Source organism: Pan troglodytes, chromosome X (assembly GCF_028858775.2).
Source record: "Pan troglodytes isolate AG18354 chromosome X, NHGRI_mPanTro3-v2.0_pri, whole genome shotgun sequence".
In the NCBI taxonomy this organism is placed as follows: domain Eukaryota; kingdom Metazoa; phylum Chordata; class Mammalia; order Primates; family Hominidae; genus Pan; species Pan troglodytes.
This window is the reverse complement of record NC_072421.2, coordinates 149,147,932-149,171,688: the sequence shown is the minus strand read 5'-3', so window position 1 is coordinate 149,171,688 and position 23,757 is coordinate 149,147,932. Positions and strand designations below refer to the sequence as shown.

The window sequence follows — 23,757 nt, the reverse complement described above, 5'->3', positions numbered from 1 at the left end:
CCAGTGTAACTTTAGCACAACTTTTATTATCTAGTGGATCAATTACCTTCTCTCCTCTTGTCCCTAATCATTTCTGCTTCTTTCCCTCCAATTTTCTTGTTCATTTTTGCTTATTTATTCTGTTATCTAACCCCTAGAATAGTTTCATAAAGTTACAAAAGAAGAAATACCATTGATATCTTGGTTGCAATTGTATTAAATTTTTGGATTAAAATTGGGAAAACTGGTATCTTTACAATATAAATCTTTTCAATCAATCTCTTGGTGTTAATATTTTCATTTATCTTGTTTAATATTCCTAGGTAAGTTTTCTAGTTTTCTTCTTATAGATTAGATGCTGCACATTTTAAAATATTTTACGCATAGTTGTTATATATATATATATATATATATATTTGTTGCAATTGTGATTTCCATTATAGTTGCCAACTTGTTATTGCTAGTTTGTGAGAAAGATGCTGATTTTTGTAAAATTACCTGTATCCATCAGCTTTGCTTAAAAATGTTTCTTAGTTAAACATGTTTAGTTTTCTAAACGATGAGCATACAATTTGCAAATAACGATGAATGTGTCTCCTCCATTTCAGTATGTATGCTATTTGTTTCTTGACATAATCTTACTACAAGATCCTGTCCCTAGCTTTCAGGGCAATGCCTCTTGTGATTCGATTTACACCAACATTTACCATTGGTTATGATACACTGAATGCATCATATTGAGAAAGAATCATTTGATTCCTCGTTCACTACTATTTGTCATTTTAATCAGAAATAGAAGTTAAATTTTATTAAATGACTTTTGTTTATTTGCAGTATTTTTAATGAATGTAAAGTATTCCATTTTATGGAGGTTTTGAAATTTATCTAAGAATTCCTCAGGTAATTGGAGGCTCATGCTGTTTCTACTGTTTATTACTGTAATTGATGCTGAAAATGAATATCTTTTTATAAATATTTACCCACTCTTAAAAGTAGAATTATAGATCTCTAGCAATAAAATTACGGGTTTAAAGAATATGAGCCTTTAAGAGGCTTTACTCTGTAGATCTGATTTGCTATACAACAAGGTTGTACCACATCCCAGTGCATAAAAGTGTTCATTTCACTTCACCCTTGCCAGCAGGAAATATCGCAATTTAATAGTCCTTGCAAAATGTATTAATATTTCATTGTTTAGTTTGCATTTTTAGTCAAGCTTATATTCTCTCATGTTCATTCACCATTTTCCTTTTATTTTCTGTGCATTAACTGTGTGGCCTCATTTTTCTGTTGCAATCTTAGTGTTTTTAAATTAATTCTCATATGTTCTTTGCACATTCTATAGCACATATTTATCCTTTGGTTTGCCTCTTATTGGTGCTAATATGTTTGACATGCAGAAGTTTACTATTTTAATGTAGATCAATCTATTGCTTTGTTTTTCCTTTGTGATTCTTTCCATTTCTTTTAAACGTAGAAAGCCCCATCCACCCATCCACCTATCCATACAGGGATCAGAAAGATAATTCACGCACTTCGTTTCTTAGTTTTCTTGTGGTTTTAGAGTTAGAGGAAACAGGAAATCCAGAGGCCCACAGGTGTGGCAGCCCATCTAGCGAGGTGGGGTGTATAAGGTTTCCATAGCTCCTTGGCCTTTGCCATGGCTGCTTCCTCTCCCTGTAATGTGCACCCCGCTTCTCTACCTGGCAACATCCATTTAGAGTTGAGATCCGGTAGAAACCTGTGCTGACACTCCCCTTTCATCTAGAAATGGTCTTGTTGTCATGTTTTACCTCCACTCAACAAGCTATTACATGCTTCTATTAAAGCATCTTCATTTATTTCCTTCTTTTTTTTTCAATAGACATCTAATGACTGTCCACCTTGTTGCTTGAACTCAATCACTGTCCCCACTTTATGATACTTGTAGTTCAGAGGGGAGAGCAAAAGCCACACAGTTACTCATTCAATCTGTTTCACTGCATGTATTCACTTACCTATTAGACACAACAACATATAAGTACAGATTAAGATGTTAAGATGTGCTGTGTTGTTAGGAGCACTTATGACAAGGAAGGGGATCTTACTTAAAACAAGGAAGGGGATCTTACTTAAAGTGATGTAGTAAGATTTGGACAAGAAACAAGATGCAAACCTATTAGAAATGCCCCACTATAAAAATGTATTATTACTTACAAATTATATGATTAGCTGCTTAGAAAGCTAAAGATGATTAACTAAGAACTGTGTTTAGCAAGGCAGATGGAATCAAGCCAATTTTACAAAACTCAGCACCTTTCCTACAAATCAACAATAACCAGTTAGGAAATAAGATGAGAAAAAATCCATTTTTGGATCTCACAATTGCAACTTCCCCTTTGAAGAAGTGACAATTAAGCTGATACCTAAAGGGAAAGAGTCAGTCATGTGACGTGAGTTTGAGGCTCGATGTCCAGAAAGGGGGCCAGTGTGGCTGGGACGTAGTGAGCAAGGGTGGGGGTAGTAAGAGGAGATGCTTTGGAGAGGGGCCCTAGAGAACTTTTCAAGGGGTTGACCCTCTTTCTGATAATAATGTAATGCACTGGAGAGTTTTAAGCAAGAGAATGACATGATCAGCTTTATACTTTGTAAAGATCACTGTGATATTGTGTGGGGAATGCACTCTAAGGAGCAAGGATGGAAATAAGGAGACCAGCTAAAAGAGTTTTACCAGCAATACATGTGACAGATGATCATGGGAGTTTTGGGGATGGAGAGCAATAGAGGGATTCCAGATGGATTTTGGAGGCACAGCCAACAAAATGTGGACATTAATTGGATATTTGGAGTCGAACAAAAAGATGTAGTTAAGGATGATCCCAGTAGTATTAGTTTGCTAGGGCCACCTAAGAAAGTACCACAAATTAGGTGGCTGCATTAGTCAGCTTAAGCTGCCACATCCAGGTACCATAGACTAGGTGATGTAAACAACAAGCATCCATTTTTCTCACAGTTCTGGTGGCTAAAAGTCTACCGTCAAGGTGCCTGCAAATTTGGTTCTTGGTGAGGGCTCTCTTCCTGGCTTGCAGATGGCTGCCTTCTTGCTGTGTCCTCATATGGCCTTTCCTCTGTGCATGTGTGGAGAGAGAGAGAGAGAGAGAGAGACTTCTTAAAAGGACACAAGCTGAACTTGTTGGATATACTGGGAAGACAAGATGAGGAGACAATACATGCAGACAAGTGCCTTGAACACAGGCAGAGAAATGTGACACTTACTGGAGAGGGATGTGGGAGTCAAGGATTGGTTTTTTGTAAAGACAGAAAATATCGCAAGTTTCTATGGTGATGGGACTGGTCAAGTAGAAAGGGAGATTCATTGATGGTGGAGGGAGGGGCAAGTGGCATGGGATGGGATCCAGAACACAAATGAAGACATCGGCCTTAGAAAGGAGAAGGGATACTTCTGCCATTTTAGCTTGCGGAAAGCTGAGCTCAGTCAGAGGAAAGCATACGAAGGATTAGTGATGGGAGGATGAGGGAATTTCTATTCCATATCTTGTAACATCTAAATTGAGTATTAACAAAGAAAGCAAGAGGGAAATGGAAAGACATGGGGAGTTTGAGGAAAGGGCGAATCACCATTCTGAGAACCGGACTGGAAAGACACCAAACACGGAAGTCCTGAGCAGCGAGATGTGCCTTGGTGAGGCTGAAGATCATGAGCCTATAGCGGTACACAATCTGCCAATGTGTGTGATTTTCTCTAGAAGCACGGAGGTGCATAAGTGCAGACACACAGAGGGCATAGTTGAGTTCATCCAAGGGTGGGAATTTGTCAGTCAATTGTGACAGAAGCAAAAAAGAGACAGAAGATGATTATATGATGGATCATGGCCTTGGGGTGCTTGAGGAGAATAGAGAAGGAAGATTCATCAGAAAGTTGACCAAGGGCTAGACTGAAACCTTGAGAACAGAATTCTGTATGGCTTAGGGCCTGACCTGGAAAAGGTAGTCAGAAAATGTTAACCGAATTGGTCACAAGGGAGGACCCTGGAGAGCTGCAATACTGTGACCATGCACCAGGGGGCAAGAGATGACAAGAAATGAGTTTGACCAAACCCAACCTAGGGCTTGAGGGCTGTGTGTCCTGAGCGCCACTGGCCTACCTGACTGCTCCTAGGGCTTTGGGGTGCATGATGCTGCCTACCTGAGCTGGAGCCTGCTGTATCTACCACCAAATTGGTGGCGGTGGGGTGTGTGGGGCAAGGACAGATGAGACCATGAATCTAAGACACAGATAAAGGAACTTCCTTTGTTTCCACCCATCCTGTGCTCTTGTCCATGTCTAGGCGCTGGGCAATGCCCCAGCCCTCGGCAACCCCAGGAAGCTGACTCTGAGTGTTATAGGGGCACCCTGAGATATGGTACCAAGAATCACAATCTATGTGCTGGCCCTGAAGAGCCATCGAACATCTTTCCCAAGGCTGGTACCATAGGTTATAGTCTTAGGGGCTGGCCCTAACCTAGAGGGTTCCTAGAGCTAAGAGCCCTGAGCCTGGAAAAAGTGTCCGTGCCTAAGGAGGAGCATGGGAAGGCTCTGGTGGAGAGAACCCTTGACCACCAGATCTCCCCTGATGCCTCCTGTAAGCCCAGCCCATGCTGAGCCTGGGAACAGAAGAGAATAGAGACTGGACAGTCATCTGTTCATTTATTTACTTCCTCATTAATTCACACTTTCATGTTCCCTTCCCCGTGTTAGTGGAAGAAACAGACAATTATGTCTAAGGTGATAGATGGAAGAAAGGGAGGATTCAGGCAGAGTCTGCGTGTTAGCTTGGGTGACTCAGAGGATGGAGGTGCCTATCCAAAAGAGGAGGCAGTGCAGGAGTTAAAGGAGGGGAACAGTGTGCTGATAAAGAGAGAAGAGAAGACGCAACTGGCCTGAGAAGAGAGAGGGGGAGGTGAATGCAATAAGGGTGGAGATGCACTCTGTGGTATGGCCATCTTCCAGGAACCCACGTTGTATCTTCATCAGAGCTGAGACGGAGGACATAAGGCTCAGAATGGCAGGGAGACAGGCTGACATTTGTTCTCTCACTCATTCATTGGTTCCTTGATCCAGGAGGGCCTCTGGATTCTAGTCTCACTCTCAAGCAAGTGTCTTATGTTTGTCCCTATGTTCCAGTGAGTCAGCAGAGACAGGGAGCGGTAAAGTGATTTGCCCAGAGTTTCACAGTAGGTGGGTAGCAGGTAGAAGCCTAAACATTCAATGCCTTGCCTCTATTGGCACCATATCCCACATGGAAACTGGTGGGCACTGCCTACTGACAAGTGAGGGGAACAATAAAAGAGCAGCACTGAACTCAGTTCAAGACCCCCATCTTGAGTCTTCTGCTGTCCCATTACCCCTTTCGCAGGCAGTCCTAGGTTGCCTTTCCTAGCAGACAGCATGTCCAAGGTTTGGGGTGTAAATGGCCTCAAGAGCATGGCTCTTACCTAGAGCCCTGAGCCTCTTTCTGTGCTGAAGTCCGCCCCACTCCTAGTCAGCCAAATTTCCAGCCCCTCTCCCAACTACTTTGCCCACATGGTAGAACTGGAAATAGATTGCACAAACACTTGACTGCACCATTCTAAATACTGCAATTTGTCTGTCCTGTCTGCCGACCTTTGCCTCTCTGTAATTGACATGTTTTGATTCTGCAGGGTTGTGGGTTTTGTTTCATCAACAAGGTGACCAGGTGGTTAATTACCCTTTGACCTTTGGGGTCAGGGCCTCCATCTGGGCAGGAAACATCCATGGCTCCAGGAGTTTTGGGCCTCTTGGCATTTAATTGTCACCGTCAATTCTCCCTACACTTCCCCACAGCCCCCATCTCCCTGCAGTGGTCCTGACTTCCGTGTGCCACAAAGGGATTTGCAGAGGCTAACTGGAGCCACCACTAGGGATGCTCACCAACTTGTGTGCAGTGCTTTGCACTTCATGACTTACACCCTGCTGTCTCATCTACCAAGTTCCCTTGTGTCCCCAGACCCATAGGAAAGTTGTAGTCCCAGGGCCAGAACTGCACCCCCACTGCAGGGCATGCCCGCAGGTCTGACAGACCCTCATCGAGGAGCTCCTCCCTGAGGAAGAGCTGCAAGGTTTCTGGTTAATGTTCAGAAGCTTAAGAAGGGCTCTACCTAAATAATGAGCACTGGAGGAAGGCTTTCCTGGGGCCTGGGAGCTGCGAACATTCATAGAGGAAAGGCTTACCTGCAAGGTACTGTGTTACGGGGGCATCCAAGATCTGTCCCAATCTCTGCCCACTGTAGCTCAGTCTAGAAGGGCAATGACCTGTGTGCTCCAAGTGAGGTAGAGGCGGGTGTAGGAGTACATGGAGCAGGGCTCCTTCCCAGCCAGGCTTTGCATGGTGGTGGGCAAGGGTTGAAAATAGAGAGCTGGGAGGCAAGGGCATAAGATAATACGGAATAGTGACAAATGTACAAGGGCAAAAAGGCCCAGGACTTCTATGAAACCCAAGGGCTCGGGGGACTGGGGGCAGAGTGCATGACTGGAGGAGATAAATGCAGCTGCAGAGGAAGGGCGAGGCCAGGCCAGGTGGAGAATCTGGATTCTATTTGATAGGCGATGGAGAAGCACTCAATGCTGTCTTCCCTACCCATTAAAATAAACCAAACAAAAATCCCAATTATTTAATATCCCCTAGGGAATATTTAATTTGGTCCTAGCTGTAAACCAGAGTCTTCGTTAAGGTTGATGTGGCCCATTTTAAGAGATGCAGGTGAAGTTTACTGCAGTCTCCATTGAGGCTAGAGACGCATTCCAAGGCCTTGGAGGACCAGCTCCCTCCTTTCACCTCATAGGCAGTTTGGCCTGAAGCTGCAGTTCCCAGTTCCCATGTCTGCCCGGCCCACTTCCTGTCACTCCAGCCCTTCTTCCCCAACCTTTCCTTCCCGGTGATTTTGGCAGAGATGAACAAAAGTCATACTCAAGAACATTCTATAGCTACCTTCCTTTTCATTGTCTCCAAAATACGCGTCAAAACACACTAAAGACACCACAGTGGGCATCAGCCCATGCTGTGGTGTGTGCTGCAAACATGAACTGGAGCTGGTAGTTTTAATAACTCTTCCTTCTTTATTAGAAAATGTGCTTGGGAATAGGAACATTTATGAATATTTGATGTGTTTAGAAAACATGAATATTCAGCTTTAAGTCTGTGCATGCAATGTTCTATTATGTACATACAGACTGAGCGCTGCTCAGTGAGGACTGCTGTACTGCCCACCTGGGAATGAACTGATGTGGAGGTCACGGTGGCTGTTTCTGGAAGCTCTGCCATGTGTGGTGGCTTGATCTGGAAACCCAAGATCAAGTCTTTGGCAAGGTAGGTTCTGTCCTGGAGCCTCTTCCCTTGGTTTGCAGGCAGCCACAATCTTGCTGTGTGCTCACATGACCTCTTGTGTGTGTGTGTGTCCGCGTGCGTACGTGTGTGCGTACGTGTGTGTGTGCATGCGTGCATACGTGTGTGCGTGCATGCACCCATGTGCACGTGAAGGGGCTTGGTGGGCACAGCAAGCTTCCTGGTGTTTCTTCTTTTAAGGGCACTAATCCCGTCATGACAGTCTCACCCTAGTGACCTCATCTAACCTTAATCACCCCTGTCAAAGGCATCATCTTCCAACACTCTGACACTGGGTAGTTACAGCTTCAATATATGAATTTGGGGTGGGGCACAAACATTCAGTCCATAAAACCATGGTAGAGATCACGCTTCCTAAAGAATCTCTGGCTTCTCCTGTGATGTGAGGCCTAATGTGCCTCCTTTATTTTAACTTGCCACTAGAGACTGGGGTCTCCTTTGCTTTCTCCAATCAATGGTTCATTACCTTAAGAAAGGCACACAGTGACCTCTGGTTTGGCTATCCGAACCTCTCTCTGCACCATGCAGACAACTGTGAAGCTGTCCTTCTTGGTGCTTGACTTGTAACCAAAATCATTTTCCCTCTAGGGGGTACTCCTATCTATTAAAAAGTCTACTGATGGGAGAGAAAGAACCCACATGTAAAAGGTATGGGTACACTGTCCTTTAGTGTTCAGGCTTACTTCTGAAGTAATATGTGAGGCACAAACACCATCCACCCTGAGACGGTAGCCCCTAGGCCAACTGTTTCAGAGTTCAGTCGGCCTGTGGCTGCCCTTGGTGTCAATGAAGGAGCCAGCATGCCTGAGCTACACGAAAAAAAGCTACACAGCGGGCCTGGGCACACGGCCATGTGGGAAGGCAGCAGTCGCTGGCCTCTGCAAATGTGGCATGGAGCTGAGGTGTGAACAAGAGACTGAGGGGAGCAGGGTCTACAAAAGGGGCCTAACTGTAGGGAACCAACCCTTCACCAGGGACCTTGGCACAGTCGGGTTCCAAACATCACTCATCAATTCACAAAGTTGCAGTGAACGAAAATGTTTATTAAGGAAGCCATAATTATTTTAGCTCTGAAGTGCCTCCATTGAGTTGATTTCAGGTTCCCTTAGTTGGAGTCCCATTCTCTCTGGGCTTCTCCAACAAGATTATGGAGGGGAGGCAGGTTGATCATCAGGGTCAAGACCTCGGAATTCTTGTGGCTAAGACAAAACACCCTCTAGATTTACTAGATTGAAAAGCACTTTGGCATTTTTTTTCTTTTTTCTTTATGTTGAAAACTTTGAGCAGACTCTTGGCAGGCCACCTTCCTGTGGTAGAACATGGATATGCAAAGCTGGGCGGGGCAGACAAGACATCAAATCCAGCTGTGGCTGGCTGCTGTCACACCCTAGCATACTACGGATCACAGGCTGCCTCTACAGCATAACTTCCAAGAAACAGGCTGTGCTTAACAAACAATTACAAACATAATCTATCAGGAAACAAATAAGTCTCTACCTACTAAACCCTACCCCAAGGGACTTTACGCACCTTGAAGGTCCCCTGGCCATGCAGACCTCATTGGCCTGCCCCCTCCCCCCATTTCCCCTCATCACTGGTCATGAAAGTACTGTTAGCACGGCTTATTTGAGTCACGTTGCTCTGCAGGCATCAATCTGGTCTGCTCCGCAGATCTCATCTGGTCTGGCTGGTATGCAGCAGGGCCTTGGAAAGCCTGTGGATCAGGAGGTCCCTCGATTCCTACCTCAGAAACTTGCACCTGCCAGGAAAAAGTGAAACAAGGTGGAATGTTTGCTAGAGTCTGTGGGCCCATTTTTTGGTGGTGGGAGGAATCCTTTAGTTCAAATACACAAGCTGCTGAGAAATACTTCTTTGGAACATGAGCCTGCAAGGTGACGGGAGACAGAGGAGCTACAGAAGATAAGGTTCCTCTCCTCTTCTCTCTCCCAGCAGCATCTTAGCTTAAAGAGCAGCAGAAGCAGACCCGGGCTTTCTCAAAGTTGTCTTAAGGCTCCTGGGTCTGTGTCTGGCCCTCTCTTGTCCAGCTTCTCTGCCAGCCATGGCCGGCCAAGGCCACTAGCCTTGGGTCTTGGGCTCAGTCATTTCCATGCTGACTGATTTGCAGCTACTTGGCCCACTTTAACAAAGTGACAGGAGACGTACCAACCCACACTGGGGTGTGGAGGAGGGAGAAGGAATAGATACAAAGATGGTGTTACAAAGTATGGGCTGAGGGGGTCTTTTCTGGTTAAGGAGGAGGGATTCCTTGGGTTATGTTGCAAAGTGATGCAAGGTTTCAAGGACTGGAACCCAAGGGGGCGGAGAAGACACAGGGAGCAAAAGGAGCAGGGCTGGGCTCTGGACAGACAGCTGGAGGTGTCTGGGGACCTGCAGGCAGAAAGGTGCCAGAAGGCAGGAGGGATAAGCCAGGGCAGGCAGTGAGGGCTGGGAAGCTAGGAAGAGGAGCTCGGGTTTCATCCTGAGGATAGCAGGGAGCCCCTGAGGTTTTGTGGACAGGAAAGCTCCGACTTGGTCCTGCCCTGCTTTCTCCCAGCTGAGCAACCTTTCAGAATCTGACCTTTCCCACTTCCCTGGGCAACGTGCTCAACCTTGTGCTGGCTTGGTCTCTCAGGACCCCCTCTAGGAGGGAAAGTGCCTCAAAAATAGGCGTGAAAAATGTTCTCAACAAAGTCTGGCTTGGTAATGGAACCACAGGAACCATAGGACCTATTGCCCACTCTGATCTCTCCGTGTGAGCAGTCCAAGTGACCAAGTTTCTAGCAGTACTGGTGGCACAGTTAGTCTAGGGGTATATGTGAAAATAATCATACATTTGCTTGCCTAAAGTATTTAAACTCCTTTCTGCCTTAGCTTACTGTTTGTTCTGGTTATTTTGGTTTGGTTTTGTTGTTTGAAAAAAAAAGGTTAGGCTGTAATAAGATTTTTAAAGCTAGAGTGAAAACACCTTTTGTAAGTTCCATTCATTAGTGAAATTGTTTATGGGGGGCCTGCGGGGAGCAAAACCTGCTACGTAACTGCCATCTGGACCAGCTTCCATCCTGGAAACATGGCCACTGCAGATAATCCACAAGGTAGGCCTGCCCTTCCAAATACGGGGTACCCCATAGATGGATACCAAGCACATTCAACAGAGGGGCCCTAAGTTTATTTTTAGTACAAGGAAACATACCTACACTAGGTCTTAGATTTTGTAGCAGAACTAAAGATCCATAAGTCTGAAAGGAGGCTTGGGACCAGACGATGAGCTCAGATTAAAAACATGGCATGGCTCACTTTGCCCATGTAACATAGTTTTGACAGAAGTTTCAGTCAGATTGCGTCTAAGGTTCACTAGGCCAGCTCACTTTTTTGAGGAACCCTGTAGAGAATATTTTTACTCAGCAATGAGTGCTACCATCATGTGACTAACTGCCGTCAAATGTACTGAGCTTTGAAGTCTGGCTCTCACACACAGCATGCACTTGGGGTGTGTGCCTTATGTGGAAGGGGCCCAGAATCCCTCTTGACCTGCGCTGGAAGGAAAAGGAGGGGGCTGTCCCATACCTGACGGTAGGTGGGTTGGCCGTGCAGGGTGCCCTGCTCATCGCAAGTCCAAGTATTCACTTGGATAACAGGACCGAGTGAATCAGACAACTCTTGCCAAAGCCGGATGTAATCCTGTGGGGTCTCCAGGGTGCTTATGGTTGAGTCTGAAGTTATGGGAAACTGAGGAATGCTGGAAGAAGAAATTGTCTCAGAGTTTGAGGTATCTATCAATGACAGCTGGTTCATGGGGGGCCCTTGATACACCTCAGGATAAAAACTGTAAGAGAAGAAAGCTGTTGCAGTGACGTGGATCTGGACATGATAACTGATGAGACACTCACGTGGTCATCAGTAGGTGCTTCAGGCACATTTGGTTTTGGTGGCTATACCACAGGATTCACTTGTTTGTATTCTCACTTTGGCCTGACTAAGATTCAACTTGTCAAAGTAAAGTGAATGTAGACACTGAGAGAAATTACAATCCCTTGTCTCACCTGGTTTTATTTATATTACTTGGACAGTCTTGTTCCTGCTACAACTATGCTCTCTGTGGCCTTGGAAAGTCATTTCACCTACTTTGAAAGCACTCAGGGAGCTAATGGCTGAGCGGAGACTGTAAGGCAGATTTCCAAACTCCAAATCCAGTGCTCTCTCCACAACCCTAAGCCTGGAAGTCTTGTGATCAATACAGATTTTTGAACCCCATCCCAGACTCTGAATCTATACTTTCCAAACCCTCCTCAGGTGGATTCTGATGATCAGGTCAGGTGGGCAATATGGCCCTAAAGCAGTCTACATGTCAAAGTCACTGATTCGAAAGCAAGGCCCAGAAGGAAGTCCAGAGAGCTTTAGGAGGCCCGTCTCAGAAAGCTAACATTCATTCAAAACTATTTAGTGGGCCCCAACTATGTGCTAAGCAATCCTTTCATTGCTGGGAAGAACCTTATCTTTCTAGCATTTGGAACTGAAGACCTTATTATTGAGCAGAAATGTGTTCGTGTCCCTATATTGCCACTCAGGACTTAGCCTTCATGTGTTCTTGGCTGATCTTAGCAATCTAGCAACTGTTTCACACTCACTTCCCTCTTACTGTTCATAAATGCCAGGGAGATACCTGCACTTGGCCTACTGCCATCACCAGATTCCAGGAAAGTTGGGGAATGAAACTGGAAGCCCAGAAGTTATTCAGCTATGGGCACAAGACTTGTCCATAGACACCCTGTGCAAGAGACTGGGCTTGGGGAATCCAGCCAAGTGATTTCAAAGTTTGTGGGCTAATTCCCTAGCATTGAGGCTTCCTTATCTAGTCCTTTCTTCATGGGTACCCCTTTGTTCCATCAATGGATGCTCATCCATGCACCACACACGCAGAAGGATGATGGCAGTGGCCACAGAGAAGGCAAGTTGAGAGCAAGTTGCTATTGATGAGAGGGACGCTGGTGCCACATGGACAGGTCATCTGTCTGTGATCTCAGGCATGGGATCCAGCCATGAGGGAAAAGCAATAATCATAGCCACTATCACCATTCCATGCATGTCTTACCTTTGACTCTCATCTTCCTGTTGCCCACAGTTTTCATCTTGATAGAAGCCAGAGGGCTGTTGTTCAGCTACTCTCTGGATAGGAACAATGGGTTGGGTCTGTAAAAATCTAACAGGGTTATTGCAGAGGGGCACAGATACCTCACTTGGGTTTTGCAGGCATATCTGCACCCTCTCATTCCCCACGATGACATTATGCTTCAGTGGCTGCTCTTGCAACTGCTGCTTCTGCTGCTCCTCCTCTGGCTCTTTCTGTAGCATCTGCCCCTGCCACTTCTTCCGCTCCTGTAGCTTCTTCTTCTTTTGCCGCCTCGGCTCCGGCAGCTTCTTCTTCTCCTGCATTTTCTGCTCCTGCAGCTGCTTCTTCTCCTGCATCTTCTTCTGCTTCTGCACCTTCCTTTGCTCCCTCAGCTGTTGCAGCTGCCCCCGCAGCTGCCGCTGCTGCTCCCGCAGCTGCCGCTGATGCTCCTTCAGGTGTTGCTCTTGCTGCACCAGTTGCTGCTGCATCGAAAGGCAACAGATAAAAGCACCCTGGTGTCTGCAAGAGCCTCCCAGAAATTTATTTAACACTCCCATTCAATTCTCGCAAAGCAAAAGGTGACAACAGTTGAGCCTCTCTGCACATAGTGATCTGTGTGACTGTCTACTTTAGTTAGACTGGATACTAGCTGCAGCCATGCACCTGGCAGCGAGAGTCTGCTAATCCAGCACATATGTACATGTATGTATACATGGTCTAGCATGTGCATTCAGGTCTAGGTAGCCCAGGATTTTTTACTATCTTGGGCAAATAAATTGCAGCCAAGTGGATAGTCACTACCCCTTAAGGAGAACCAAGTGAGTCAAAGTCCTCAAGAAAACAAAATCCCCTTTCAGATACACAGTTAAAACAGCCTTTCCATACCTGGTTGAAGGCAACACAAGGCTCCTGAAGCTCCCCAGTGTTTTTGAGAGAGTTGGATAAAGATAAACCACAGAAACACTTGACCTCCTTGGGATGTGGGAGAGGCCGCTTCACTTGCCCAGCGTGTTGTTTCTGTTGTTTCTTGGGCACTGCCTCCGAAGATTGGAGATCAGGAATGACAATGTGGCGTAATGTGTTTGGCTGCTTCTGTAAGGACACAGTATCACAAAGGTCTTATTCACAGTCCACACCTTTCCTTACGGCATAAGACAAGCTGGGCATGGAGCAGGACTGCCCACAGGGAAGCCTACAGGAAGCCTTGGCTATATATAAGCCACATCTACCATTGCCAAGGCCTGGCTGGGCCAATCTCAGCTCTTGTAGCCAGGAGAAAAAGGGCAAAACTCTAAGTCCCTGCTGGAGATCACATTAGATATCCCATATCACCCTGTGGGCAGCAGCTGTCACTACCGGCAGACACCATTGACTAACTCCTTAAGGCTTGCCAAGGTCCCTTTCTCCTCTTCCTTCTGCTACTAATATAGAACTGGTCTCTGACCTGAAACCTAGCATCCTGACTGACCTGAAGGTGATCCATCATCAATTCCAATGCATTCTGCTGGTTTTGGATGGCATCATGCAGCAACCAAGTCCTCTCTTCTAGCTGCTCCTTCAACTTCTTCATCAGTTCCAGTTCCTGGCTAATGATGTCATATGCAACTGGTGATGATGGCTGTAATGGCTGTGGGGAGGAATTACTTATGGTTCATGTATAGCAACACTGGTTTCTCCAAGTCTTACCATCCTGTTTCACTTCAAAATTTCTGAAAGACTGAGAATGCAAATGGTAGCTCTCAAATCCTGATTTCATTCATTACTAGAAAGTTTGAAAAAATGGTTAGAGAATTTAGGAATTCTAGATAAGAAATGGACCACGGAGATCATTTAGCCTGATTCTTTTCCCAAAAAGAAAGAAGTGGAATTGGCCCAGAGACATGAAGCAACATGCCCAAAGTCCTTAGTGGAAGAGTCATGGGCCAGTGCCAAAGTATTCTGCGCCTGGGTCAAATCACAAATGGCAGTCCACCAATAGGGCCCCTGTTAGCAATGCAATAATGAAAACCATCAACTGGCACTTCCTTTGTTCCAGGCACTCTTCTAAGCACTGTACGAAAACTCACAGGTCTGATCTTCACAGAGCCCTGAAAAGCAGGTACTATTATTGTTCTCATATAGTACTTAGATGGACTCTCCTCTAGGTCCTGGAAATCTAATTTTAACTTGGATAACAGCTTCACATCTGGAAAGAAGCAAATGTACAGGTTTATAAAAGTAGAGAGTGTGCTATGGGGCAAATGATGCTCCAAATTAGCTGGAATAGAAGGAATAAGGCAGGTCACACGTAGAGGAGAAACCAGAGTTTTGTACAGGTTCAGGCAGCCGAGGAACTTGGATTTTATTCATCAGTCACCTGGCACTGCTGCTAGAAGATGTGTTCTACAACCCAGATCTTATCAGGGATGTAACATGCTCAGAATTCAGTTATAAAACACGCCTTCTGGCAGCTGTGCAGAAGATCAAGTGGTGGGAGAAACGAAGCGTGGAGTTTGGGACAAGTCAATTAGAAGGTCGTGGGAGTAATTCAGGATAGAGATAATAGGGGCATGGAACAATCCAGAGGTAGACGATATAGAGACACATTTGAGAGAAATTAAGAAAATAACAAATGCTGGTGAGGATGTGGAAAAAGAAGAATGCTCATACACTGTTGGTAAGAATGTAAATTAGTACAGCCACTATGGAAAACAGTATGGAGGTTCCTTATAGAACGAAAAATACAACTACCATATGATCCAACAAATCCCACTGCTGAGTATACACCAGAAGAAAGGAAATCAGTAGATCAAAAAGGTATCTGCACTCCCATGTTCGTTGCAGTACTATTCACAATAGCCAAAATTTGGAATTAACCCAAGTATTCATCAACAGACAAATGGCTAAAGAAAATGTGTTATATATACACAATAGAATATTATTCAGCCATAAAAAGAATAAATTCACATCACCTGCAGCAACATGGATGGAACCGGAGGTCATTATGTTAAGTGAAATAAGCCAGGTACAGAAAGACAAATATCACATGTTCTCACTCATATGTGAAAGTTAAACATGTTGATATCATGGAGGTGGAGAGTAGAATGGTGGTTACCAGAGGCTAGGAAGGGAATGTGGGAGAGGGGGATGAATAGAAGTTGATTACTGGGTACAAAAATGTAGTTAAACATTAGGAACAAGTTCTAGTACTCAAGTAGGAAAATTAGAGTTAAAACAATCTATTGTATATTTTAAAATAGCTAAAAGAATTGTAATGCTCCCAATACAAAGAAAAAACAAATATTTGAAGTGATGGGTATCCTGATTACCCTGACTTGATCACTACACATTGTGTATATGTATCCAAATATGTACATGTATCCAAAACTATGTACAACATAATATATATAGTGTATATCTATACACTATACATAGTATATATATAATATGAAAACCATCAATTGGCACTAAACTATGTATACTATATACATAGTGTATATATATATACACACACATATAGTACATATATTATGTACGACTGCAATATATCAAAAATAAACTAAATTCTAAGAAAAAGATTAACATCCACAATATCTTAAAGTAAAATAAAGTTTAAAAAACAGTAATAAAAAAGAGGCTGAGCTGGGTGTGGTGGCTTGCATCTGTAATCCCAGGTACTCAGGAGGTTGACATGGGAGAACTGCTTGAGGCTTGAGACCAGCCTGGGCAACAAAGCAAAAACCCCATCTCTGAAAAAAAAAATCTTTTTTTTTTTTGTTGTGTCTCTGCCAGGTTTTGGTATCAGGATGATGCTGGCCTCATAAAATGAGTTAGGGAGGATTCCCTCTTTTTCTATTGACTGGAATCGTTTCAGAAGGAATGGTACCAGCTCCTCCTTGTACCTCTGGTAGAATTCGGCTGTGACTCCATCTGGTCCTGGACTTTTTTTGGTTGGTAAGCTATTAATTATTGCCTCAATTTCAGAGGCTGTTATTGGTCTATTCAGAGATTCAGCTTCTTCCTGGTTTAGTCTTGGGAGGGTGCATGTGTTGAGGAATTTATCCATTTCTTCTAGATTTTCTAGTTTATTTGCGTAGAGGTGTTTATCGTATTCTCTGATGATAGTTTGTATTTCTGTGGGATTGGTGGTGATATCCCCTTTATCATTTTTTATTGCATCTATTTGATTCTTCTCTCTTTTCTTCTTTATTAGTCTTGCTAGCGGTCTATCAATTTTGTTGATCTTTTCAAAAATCCTCAATAAAATACTGGCAAACCGAATCCAGCAGCACATCAAAAAGCTTATCCACTATGATCAAGTGGGCTTCATCCCTGGGATGCAAGGCTGGTTCAACATATGCAAATCAATAAACGTAATCCAGCATATAAACAGGACCAATGACAAAAACCATACGATTATCTCAGTTGATGCAGAAAAGGTCTTTGACAAAATTCAACAACCCTTCATGCTAAAAACTCTCGGTAAATTAGGTATCGATGGGACGTATCTCAAAATGATAAGAGCTATCTATGACAAGCCCACAGCCAATATCATACTGAATGGGCAAAAACTGGAAGCATTCCCTTTGAAAACTGGCACAAGACAGGGATGCCGTCTCTCACCACTCCTATTCAACATAGTGTTGGAAGTTCTGGCCAGGGCAATCAGGCAGGAGAAAGAATCAATATTGTGAAAATGGCCACACTGCCCAAGGTAATTTATAGATTCAATGCCATCCCCATCAAGCTACCAACGGCTTTCTTCACAGAATTGGAAAAAACTACTTTAAAGTTCATATGGAACCAAAAAAGAGCCTGCATTGCCAAGTCAATCTTAAGTCAAAAGAACAAAGCTGGAGGCATCACGCTACCTGGCTTCAAACTATACCACAAGGCTACAGTAACCAAAACAGCATGGTACTGGTACCAAAACAGAGATATAGACCAATGGAACAGAACAGAGCCCTCAGAAATAATGCCACATATCTACAACCATCTGATCTTTGACAAACCTGACAAAAACAAGAAACGGGGAAAGGATTCCCTATTTAACAAATGGTGCTGGGAAAACTGGCTAGCCATATGTAGAAAGCTGAAACTGGATCCCTTCCTTACACCTTATACAAAAATTAATTCAAGATGGATTAAAGAATTAAATGCTAGATGGAAAACCACAAAGCCATAGAAGAAAACCTAGGCAATACCATTCAGGACATAGGCATGGGCAAGGACTTCATGTCTAAAACATCAAAAGCAATGGCAAAAAAAGCCAAAATTGACAAATGGGATCTAATTAAACTAAAGAGCTTCTGCACAGCAAAAGAAACTACCATCAGAGTGAACAGGCAACCTACAGAATGGGAGAAAATTTTTGCAATCTACTCATCTGACAAACGGCTAATAACCAGAATCTACAATGAACTCAAACAAATTTACAAGAAACAAACAACCCCATCAACAAGTGGGCAAAGGATATGAACAGACACTTCTCAAAAGAAGACATTTATGCAGCCAAAAGACACATGAAAAAATGCTCATCATCACTGGCCATCAGAGAAATGCAAATCAAAACCACAATGAGATACCATCTCACACCAGTTAGAATGGCAATCATTAAAAAGTCAGGAAACAACAAATGCTGGAGAGGATGTGGAGAAACAGGAACACTTTTGCACTGTTGCTGGGACTGTAAACTAGTTCAACCATTGTGGAAGTCAATGTGGCGATTCCTCAGGGATCTAGAACTAGAAATACCATTTGACCCAGCCATCCCATTACTGGGTATATACCCAAAGGATTATAAATCATGCTGCTATAAAGACACATGCACACGGATGTTTATTGCGGCACTATTCACAATAGCAAGACTTGGAACCAACCCAAATGTCCATCAATCATAGACTGGATTAAGAAAATGTGGCCCATATACACCAGGGAATACTATGCAGCCATAAAAAATGATGAGTTCATGTCCTTTGTAGGGACATGGATGAAGCTGGAAACCATCATTCTCAGCAAACTATTGCAAGGACAAAAAACCACACACCACATGTTCTCACTCATAGGTGGGAAGTGAACAATGAGAACACATGGACACAGGAAGGGGAACATCACACACCGGGGCCTGTTGTGGGGTGGGATGAGGGAGGAGGGATAGCATTAGGAGATATACCTAATGTTAAATGACGAGTTAATAGGTGCAGCACACCAACATGGTACATGTATACGTATGAAACAAACCTGCACGTTGTGCACGTGTACCCTAAATCTTAAAGTATAATTTTAAAAAAAAGGAGGAAAAAAAAGGTGGATGAGACTTCTCAACTGATTGGCCGAGAGGGACAGAAAAGAGATGAGATTCTTGGAAAATAATTATCTTTCAAGGCTGGAAGTAGGGCCTGGGAACAATTGCTATTTGCCCTGAACTATGCTGGATACCATGCATATAAACAAGGTCAGAGAGCCACAGTCCTGATCGATAAAGAATTTACAACATTAATGATAAGAAAAAGGTACCTATACTTGCAACTTTCAGAAACCAAAAATAGACTTATACTGTGGTTCATCAATACCCTTTATGAGTAATGTAAGTACATAGATGAGTTGAGAGAAAGAGAGAGAATACCCTACAAGTTGTTGTTTTCATTATTTGGAATAAAAATTATATATGTATTTTTAGTCCATTGAAAATTGTTCAACTTGTCCTTCTTTCACTATGTATTGTATGTCTCTTCCTATAAGAAAGCAGATATTCATTAGACCAAAAAACACACACACACACACACACACATGCACGCGCGTGTACACACCCACACAGACACACACACACACCCCCCTCTAAACTCAGGACAGGAAGAGACAAACCCTACAGGTTATCACATCCTCTCACCCTCTCCAAGCAGAAATCTTCTTTGCTGTTCCTGGAAAAGGAGCTGCCAAGCATTGACTCTCACCACTCCATCGAAGGAGAGAGGACTTGCTATTTCGAGAGGTGACCTAATCCGTCTGAGAAGGGCTAATAGTGCCAGACTGCTTCCTTGATCCTCTGGAACCATATCTTCCACTTTATGACCCTTCAACTACTTGGATAAAGCTGTCCTGTCCCTTCCCATTCTTCCCTTCTCAGTGTCTTCGGCAACTGATTAAGATGTTTTCCAGCCCCTTCCTCATCCTGGTCTCCATCTTCTGGATACACTCCAGGTTGCTGATACATGGCACCCAGAAATAAGCCTAATACACTAGCACATGCAGAGCCAGATGACACACATTCATTGCTGGTTATTTTGGTGATTTTTTAAAAGTTATACTTCAAAATTTAATTACAAGTTAATTCAAAAGAGAAGATAAACCTGTCAACAGTGAAAGGGGGACCACAACTTTTTGGCATGATAAGGACATAAATCAGGCCACAGCAGATTTTCACAGAAATTTCCTTTTAAATAGCTCAAAGAATTTTCACAGCAGTCTGCAAATCCCCACAAGGCAAGACCATTTCAACATGGAGAAACTGAGGCTCAGTAATTTGCCAAGGCCACACTGCTGGGGCCAAACTCAAACAATTGTGTTCTAGCCCTTAATTATTTTCACTGGATGAGGATCCTTTTGAACCGGAGTCACTCAATCTTAGGCTCAGTGATGAACGCACACAATTCCAGGTAACTGACCATCAACTCATTAGCTTGGCTTCTAATCCTGATTTTAATAATCCTGTCTAATATAAAAGATGATCGTCAAAATCTGTGGTTATGTACACACATTTCGGGGTAGAGGAACTACACAGTAGTTAATCCAACCATTTTGATTTGGCCTTGGACTGTACATTGGTACTGATGTTTCAAGGTTGGGTATATCTAACGACTCTGAAATGCATGTTCTAACCTAATAAAAATTCCACTGGGAAAACCTAGCTTGTGGTGCAGGGAGAGGGTTGGTATGGGAAGGCCAGAAAGTTGTCTTCCCTCTAGATGGTTAGCATGCTCTCACAGGTGATTAAAAGCAGGGCTCTTAAAAATACCACCTTTTCTTAGCAGCTAAGCTTCTTATTTGGCTCAAACTTTTCCTCAAGTACAAAGTGTCCATGGGATTTCATATTAAGAAGAGCACAGGGATTTGGTCTTACTTAGAGAACCTCCAATCTCCCTGTTTGTGAGGGTCCATTGAGTTCTCAACGGCATCTGAAAATCCAGTATAACAGAAATAGTGATATAGTTTTGAAAAAGTAACAAACATACTTTCTGTGAAGTGAAACTGGTCACAAGAGTGAAAATTTGGGCTTTGCAAGGTTAGCTATCCAGACAAACACGTGAAGCGAATGAAGCGAGACTTTCAGAGTACCTGAGCACTTGCGCCAGCAGCCCCCAGGTCCACTGAGTCCTCTGGATCCACTGGATCCATCAGGCCTGCCTGGTCCAATGGGGCAACTGGGTTCTCTGGGTCCTGCTGGTCCATTGGGCCCTCCTGGTCCACTGAGTCCACCTGATCCACCGAGAACTCCAGGTCCACTGGGTCTGCCCTGTACAATGGATTCACCTCAGGCTCACCTCGAAAGTCTTGCAAGGATAAGGCTGAGGAAGAAAGCACAGGGGAGTTCATGACTTAAAAAGCAAAAGTACTAATGTTATCAAAAAGACTGTACGAGGGTCATTTTAGCCCATGTTAAGGATGAGATGTGCCAGGTGCCAGGAATCATTCAGAATATTATTTTAAAAATCTGTTCATATTTGAAAATGAAGAAAAGGGAGAGAGTGTTTGAAGTTACCACTGCCTATCCTCCAACTTAAGCTAGTGCCTAAACCCACTGCATTTGTTAGTGTCATTTCATTCATTATAAAATTATTTTGGCTCTGCTTTTGGAGATTTAGTACCATCCAACTGATAAAACCAAATAAAATCTAGTCATAAATCACTTCTGCACAATTGGGTTGCCCAGAATGTGGGACCTCGGGAGTGCTCAAAGTTCTCTGGGAGGTGTTATGACATGACTTGGTTTCAACAGCCCTGAAAAGCACAGTGGAGAACATTATTTGAATAATGCAAAATGGTACAGTCATTTTTGAAAACATTTTGTCAGTTTCTAATAAAGTTAAACACATACTTCCCAAATGACCCAGCAGTCCCACAACCAGGAGTTGAAAACTTATATTCATACAACACAAAAACTTCTACGCAAATGTTTAATGTAGCTTTATTCATGATCAAAAAACACTTGGAAACAATCCAGATGTTCTTTTACAGGTGAATGAAGTTTTAAAACCTGATATATTCATAAGATACAGTATTACTCAGCAATAAAGGGAATGAACCGTTGATTCATGCAAACATGGATGAATCCTAAATGCATTTTGCTAAGTGAAAGGGGCTAGACCAAAAAGGCTAGATGTCATATGATTCCTCTTACATGACATTCTGGAAAAGGGAAACCTTCAGAGGTGAAATACAGATCAGTGGTTGTCAGGGGATGGGAGACAAAGGTTGAGTACAAAGAGGGAGCACAAAGGAATTTTGGGGGTGATGGAACTATTCTGTTTGGTACTGTGGTGATGGATACATGACTCTCAACATTTGTCAAAATCCATAGAACTGTATATATCAAAGAGTGAATTTTACTGTATATAAAATTGAAAAGAAATTGATCAGGAGGCAGGAAAACCTAGGCGAAAATACAGACTGTAACAAATGAATCTAATTCTATTACAGATAAATGACATATCCACAGTGACGGGGGTGAGAAATAAAGAAGCTAACGCAGGAACTTCAGAAAACAGAGGTTTGCCTGGATACTGCAAAGCTAAAGACAAAAAAAATGCACACACAAATTAATTCCAAATGGTAAATTTGTTCCTTAAGGGGTACAGGTTAGCAATTGTGAAACTACTTTTTATGAATGTTTATGTATTGGAAAAATCAATAAATATACCATAGATAATGAAAGCCAGATTTCTCACTGTCAGAGATACAAATTACAAATAAGCAGACAGAAAGGCTAGAATGAACCCTATGATACTGGGCTGGAGTAGGAACTATCAATGAACTCCTGTTGTTGTTGTTGTTGTTGGTTGTTACATGCTGAAATAAATACAGATGGTTGTATATGGTTGCATGGGTTAGTATGAATAGACATCTTTCCTGGTCCACTGAGAGGGTTTAGAAGTAGTGACACACCTGTAACAATGAGTACAACTAGCACCCAGATCTTCGTTTCTAAATACCACTCTCCAAATAAAGGACCTAAATAAGGTTCCTTAAAGAAGGGGTTGATTTCAATGACAACATGTAATAATGGAAATAAGGAAGTGAAGGGAAAAAAAAAGATGCAGACATGATAAAAGGACAAGGGAGCCAACCTAAAAGAGCCCCATGAGCCAAAGCTGGAACAATTTTTTTTTAATGACGGTATTGGATTGCAAACCAAATAATAAAAAAATGCCCATGGATTCATCCTGATGTAAATGAATGTACGAATAAATGAATGAAAGAGAGACAAGGAACAACTCTTTCTTACAGCAAGATTGCAGTTAATAAATATACAAAAAACGAGGGAAATAAAAAATTGGCATTAGAAGTAATTGCTGTAGGCCAGTTCCACTGATGATGCTAAATGTGAAGGAGAGTTTAAGGAGAAACAGAAAACATTATGTGCATGTTCTCAATGTAGCTCCCCTCAAATATTTGATAAGTACAAAGGGGAAAACAGTACCACCTTAACCAAGCAATCAAGTTAACACCACCAGCAATAAAACATACCATCATGTATATTCTGATATGATGCCCTAAGGAGGGCACATCACATCTGTGGTATTGTTCCCCAAAATGCAAGACCTCAATCTCATCTTGAAAAATCATCAGACGAACCCAAATTGAGGGACATTCTGTCAAATACCTGGCCCATATCCTTCAAAAGTATCGGATGATTAAAAAAAAAGCAAGAATGAGACACTGTCAAAGACTGGAAGAAACTAAAAACACATATTATTTAAATTCAATGAGGGATCCTGGATTAGTTATTCGAACAGAAAAACAAGTTTCTGGGAAAACTGAATAAAGGCTGAAGCTCACTTAAAAGTATTGCATCAATGTTAACTTCTTAGTTTTGCCAGCTGTACTGTGGTTATGTAAAATGTTACATTAGGGGAAGCTAAATGAAGGTTATCCTAAATGGTATCTTTCCCTTATTTTTCTATTTTTTTCTTTGTGCTATTTTTGCAACTCTTCAAGTCCAAAATTATTTCAAGATTAAAAGTTTGGAAAAGAGAAACATCTGGATTAGGCAGAATGAACCACTCCGTCACT

At 43.0% G+C, this 23,757-nt stretch overlaps 1 protein-coding gene across 4 annotated transcripts in view; it reads right to left on the bottom strand.

The window, feature by feature from the left end:
* Nucleotides 1-8,404: 8,404 nt before the first annotated feature.
* Nucleotides 8,405-23,757, bottom strand: part of PASD1 (PAS domain containing repressor 1) — a 113,762-nt gene continuing 98,409 nt past the window's right edge. The window contains exons 11-16 of one of the 4 annotated variants that reach the window (XM_054676391.2): nucleotides 20,803-21,032; nucleotides 13,958-14,116; nucleotides 13,375-13,581; nucleotides 12,472-12,968; nucleotides 10,947-11,205; nucleotides 8,405-9,141 (exon numbers count right to left, since the gene is read on the bottom strand). In XM_054676391.2, coding sequence (XP_054532366.1) covers nucleotides 8,995-9,141; nucleotides 10,947-11,205; nucleotides 12,472-12,968; nucleotides 13,375-13,581; nucleotides 13,958-14,116; nucleotides 20,803-21,032 — 1,499 coding nt within the window. In that variant the 3' untranslated portion in view covers nucleotides 8,405-8,994. Of the gene's footprint in view, nucleotides 9,142-10,946; nucleotides 11,206-12,471; nucleotides 12,972-13,374; nucleotides 13,582-13,957; nucleotides 14,117-20,802; nucleotides 21,033-23,757 lie in introns of all 4 variants that reach the window. The other 3 variants (XM_016944438.3, XM_016944439.3, XM_054676392.2) reach the window with 3 other exon arrangements.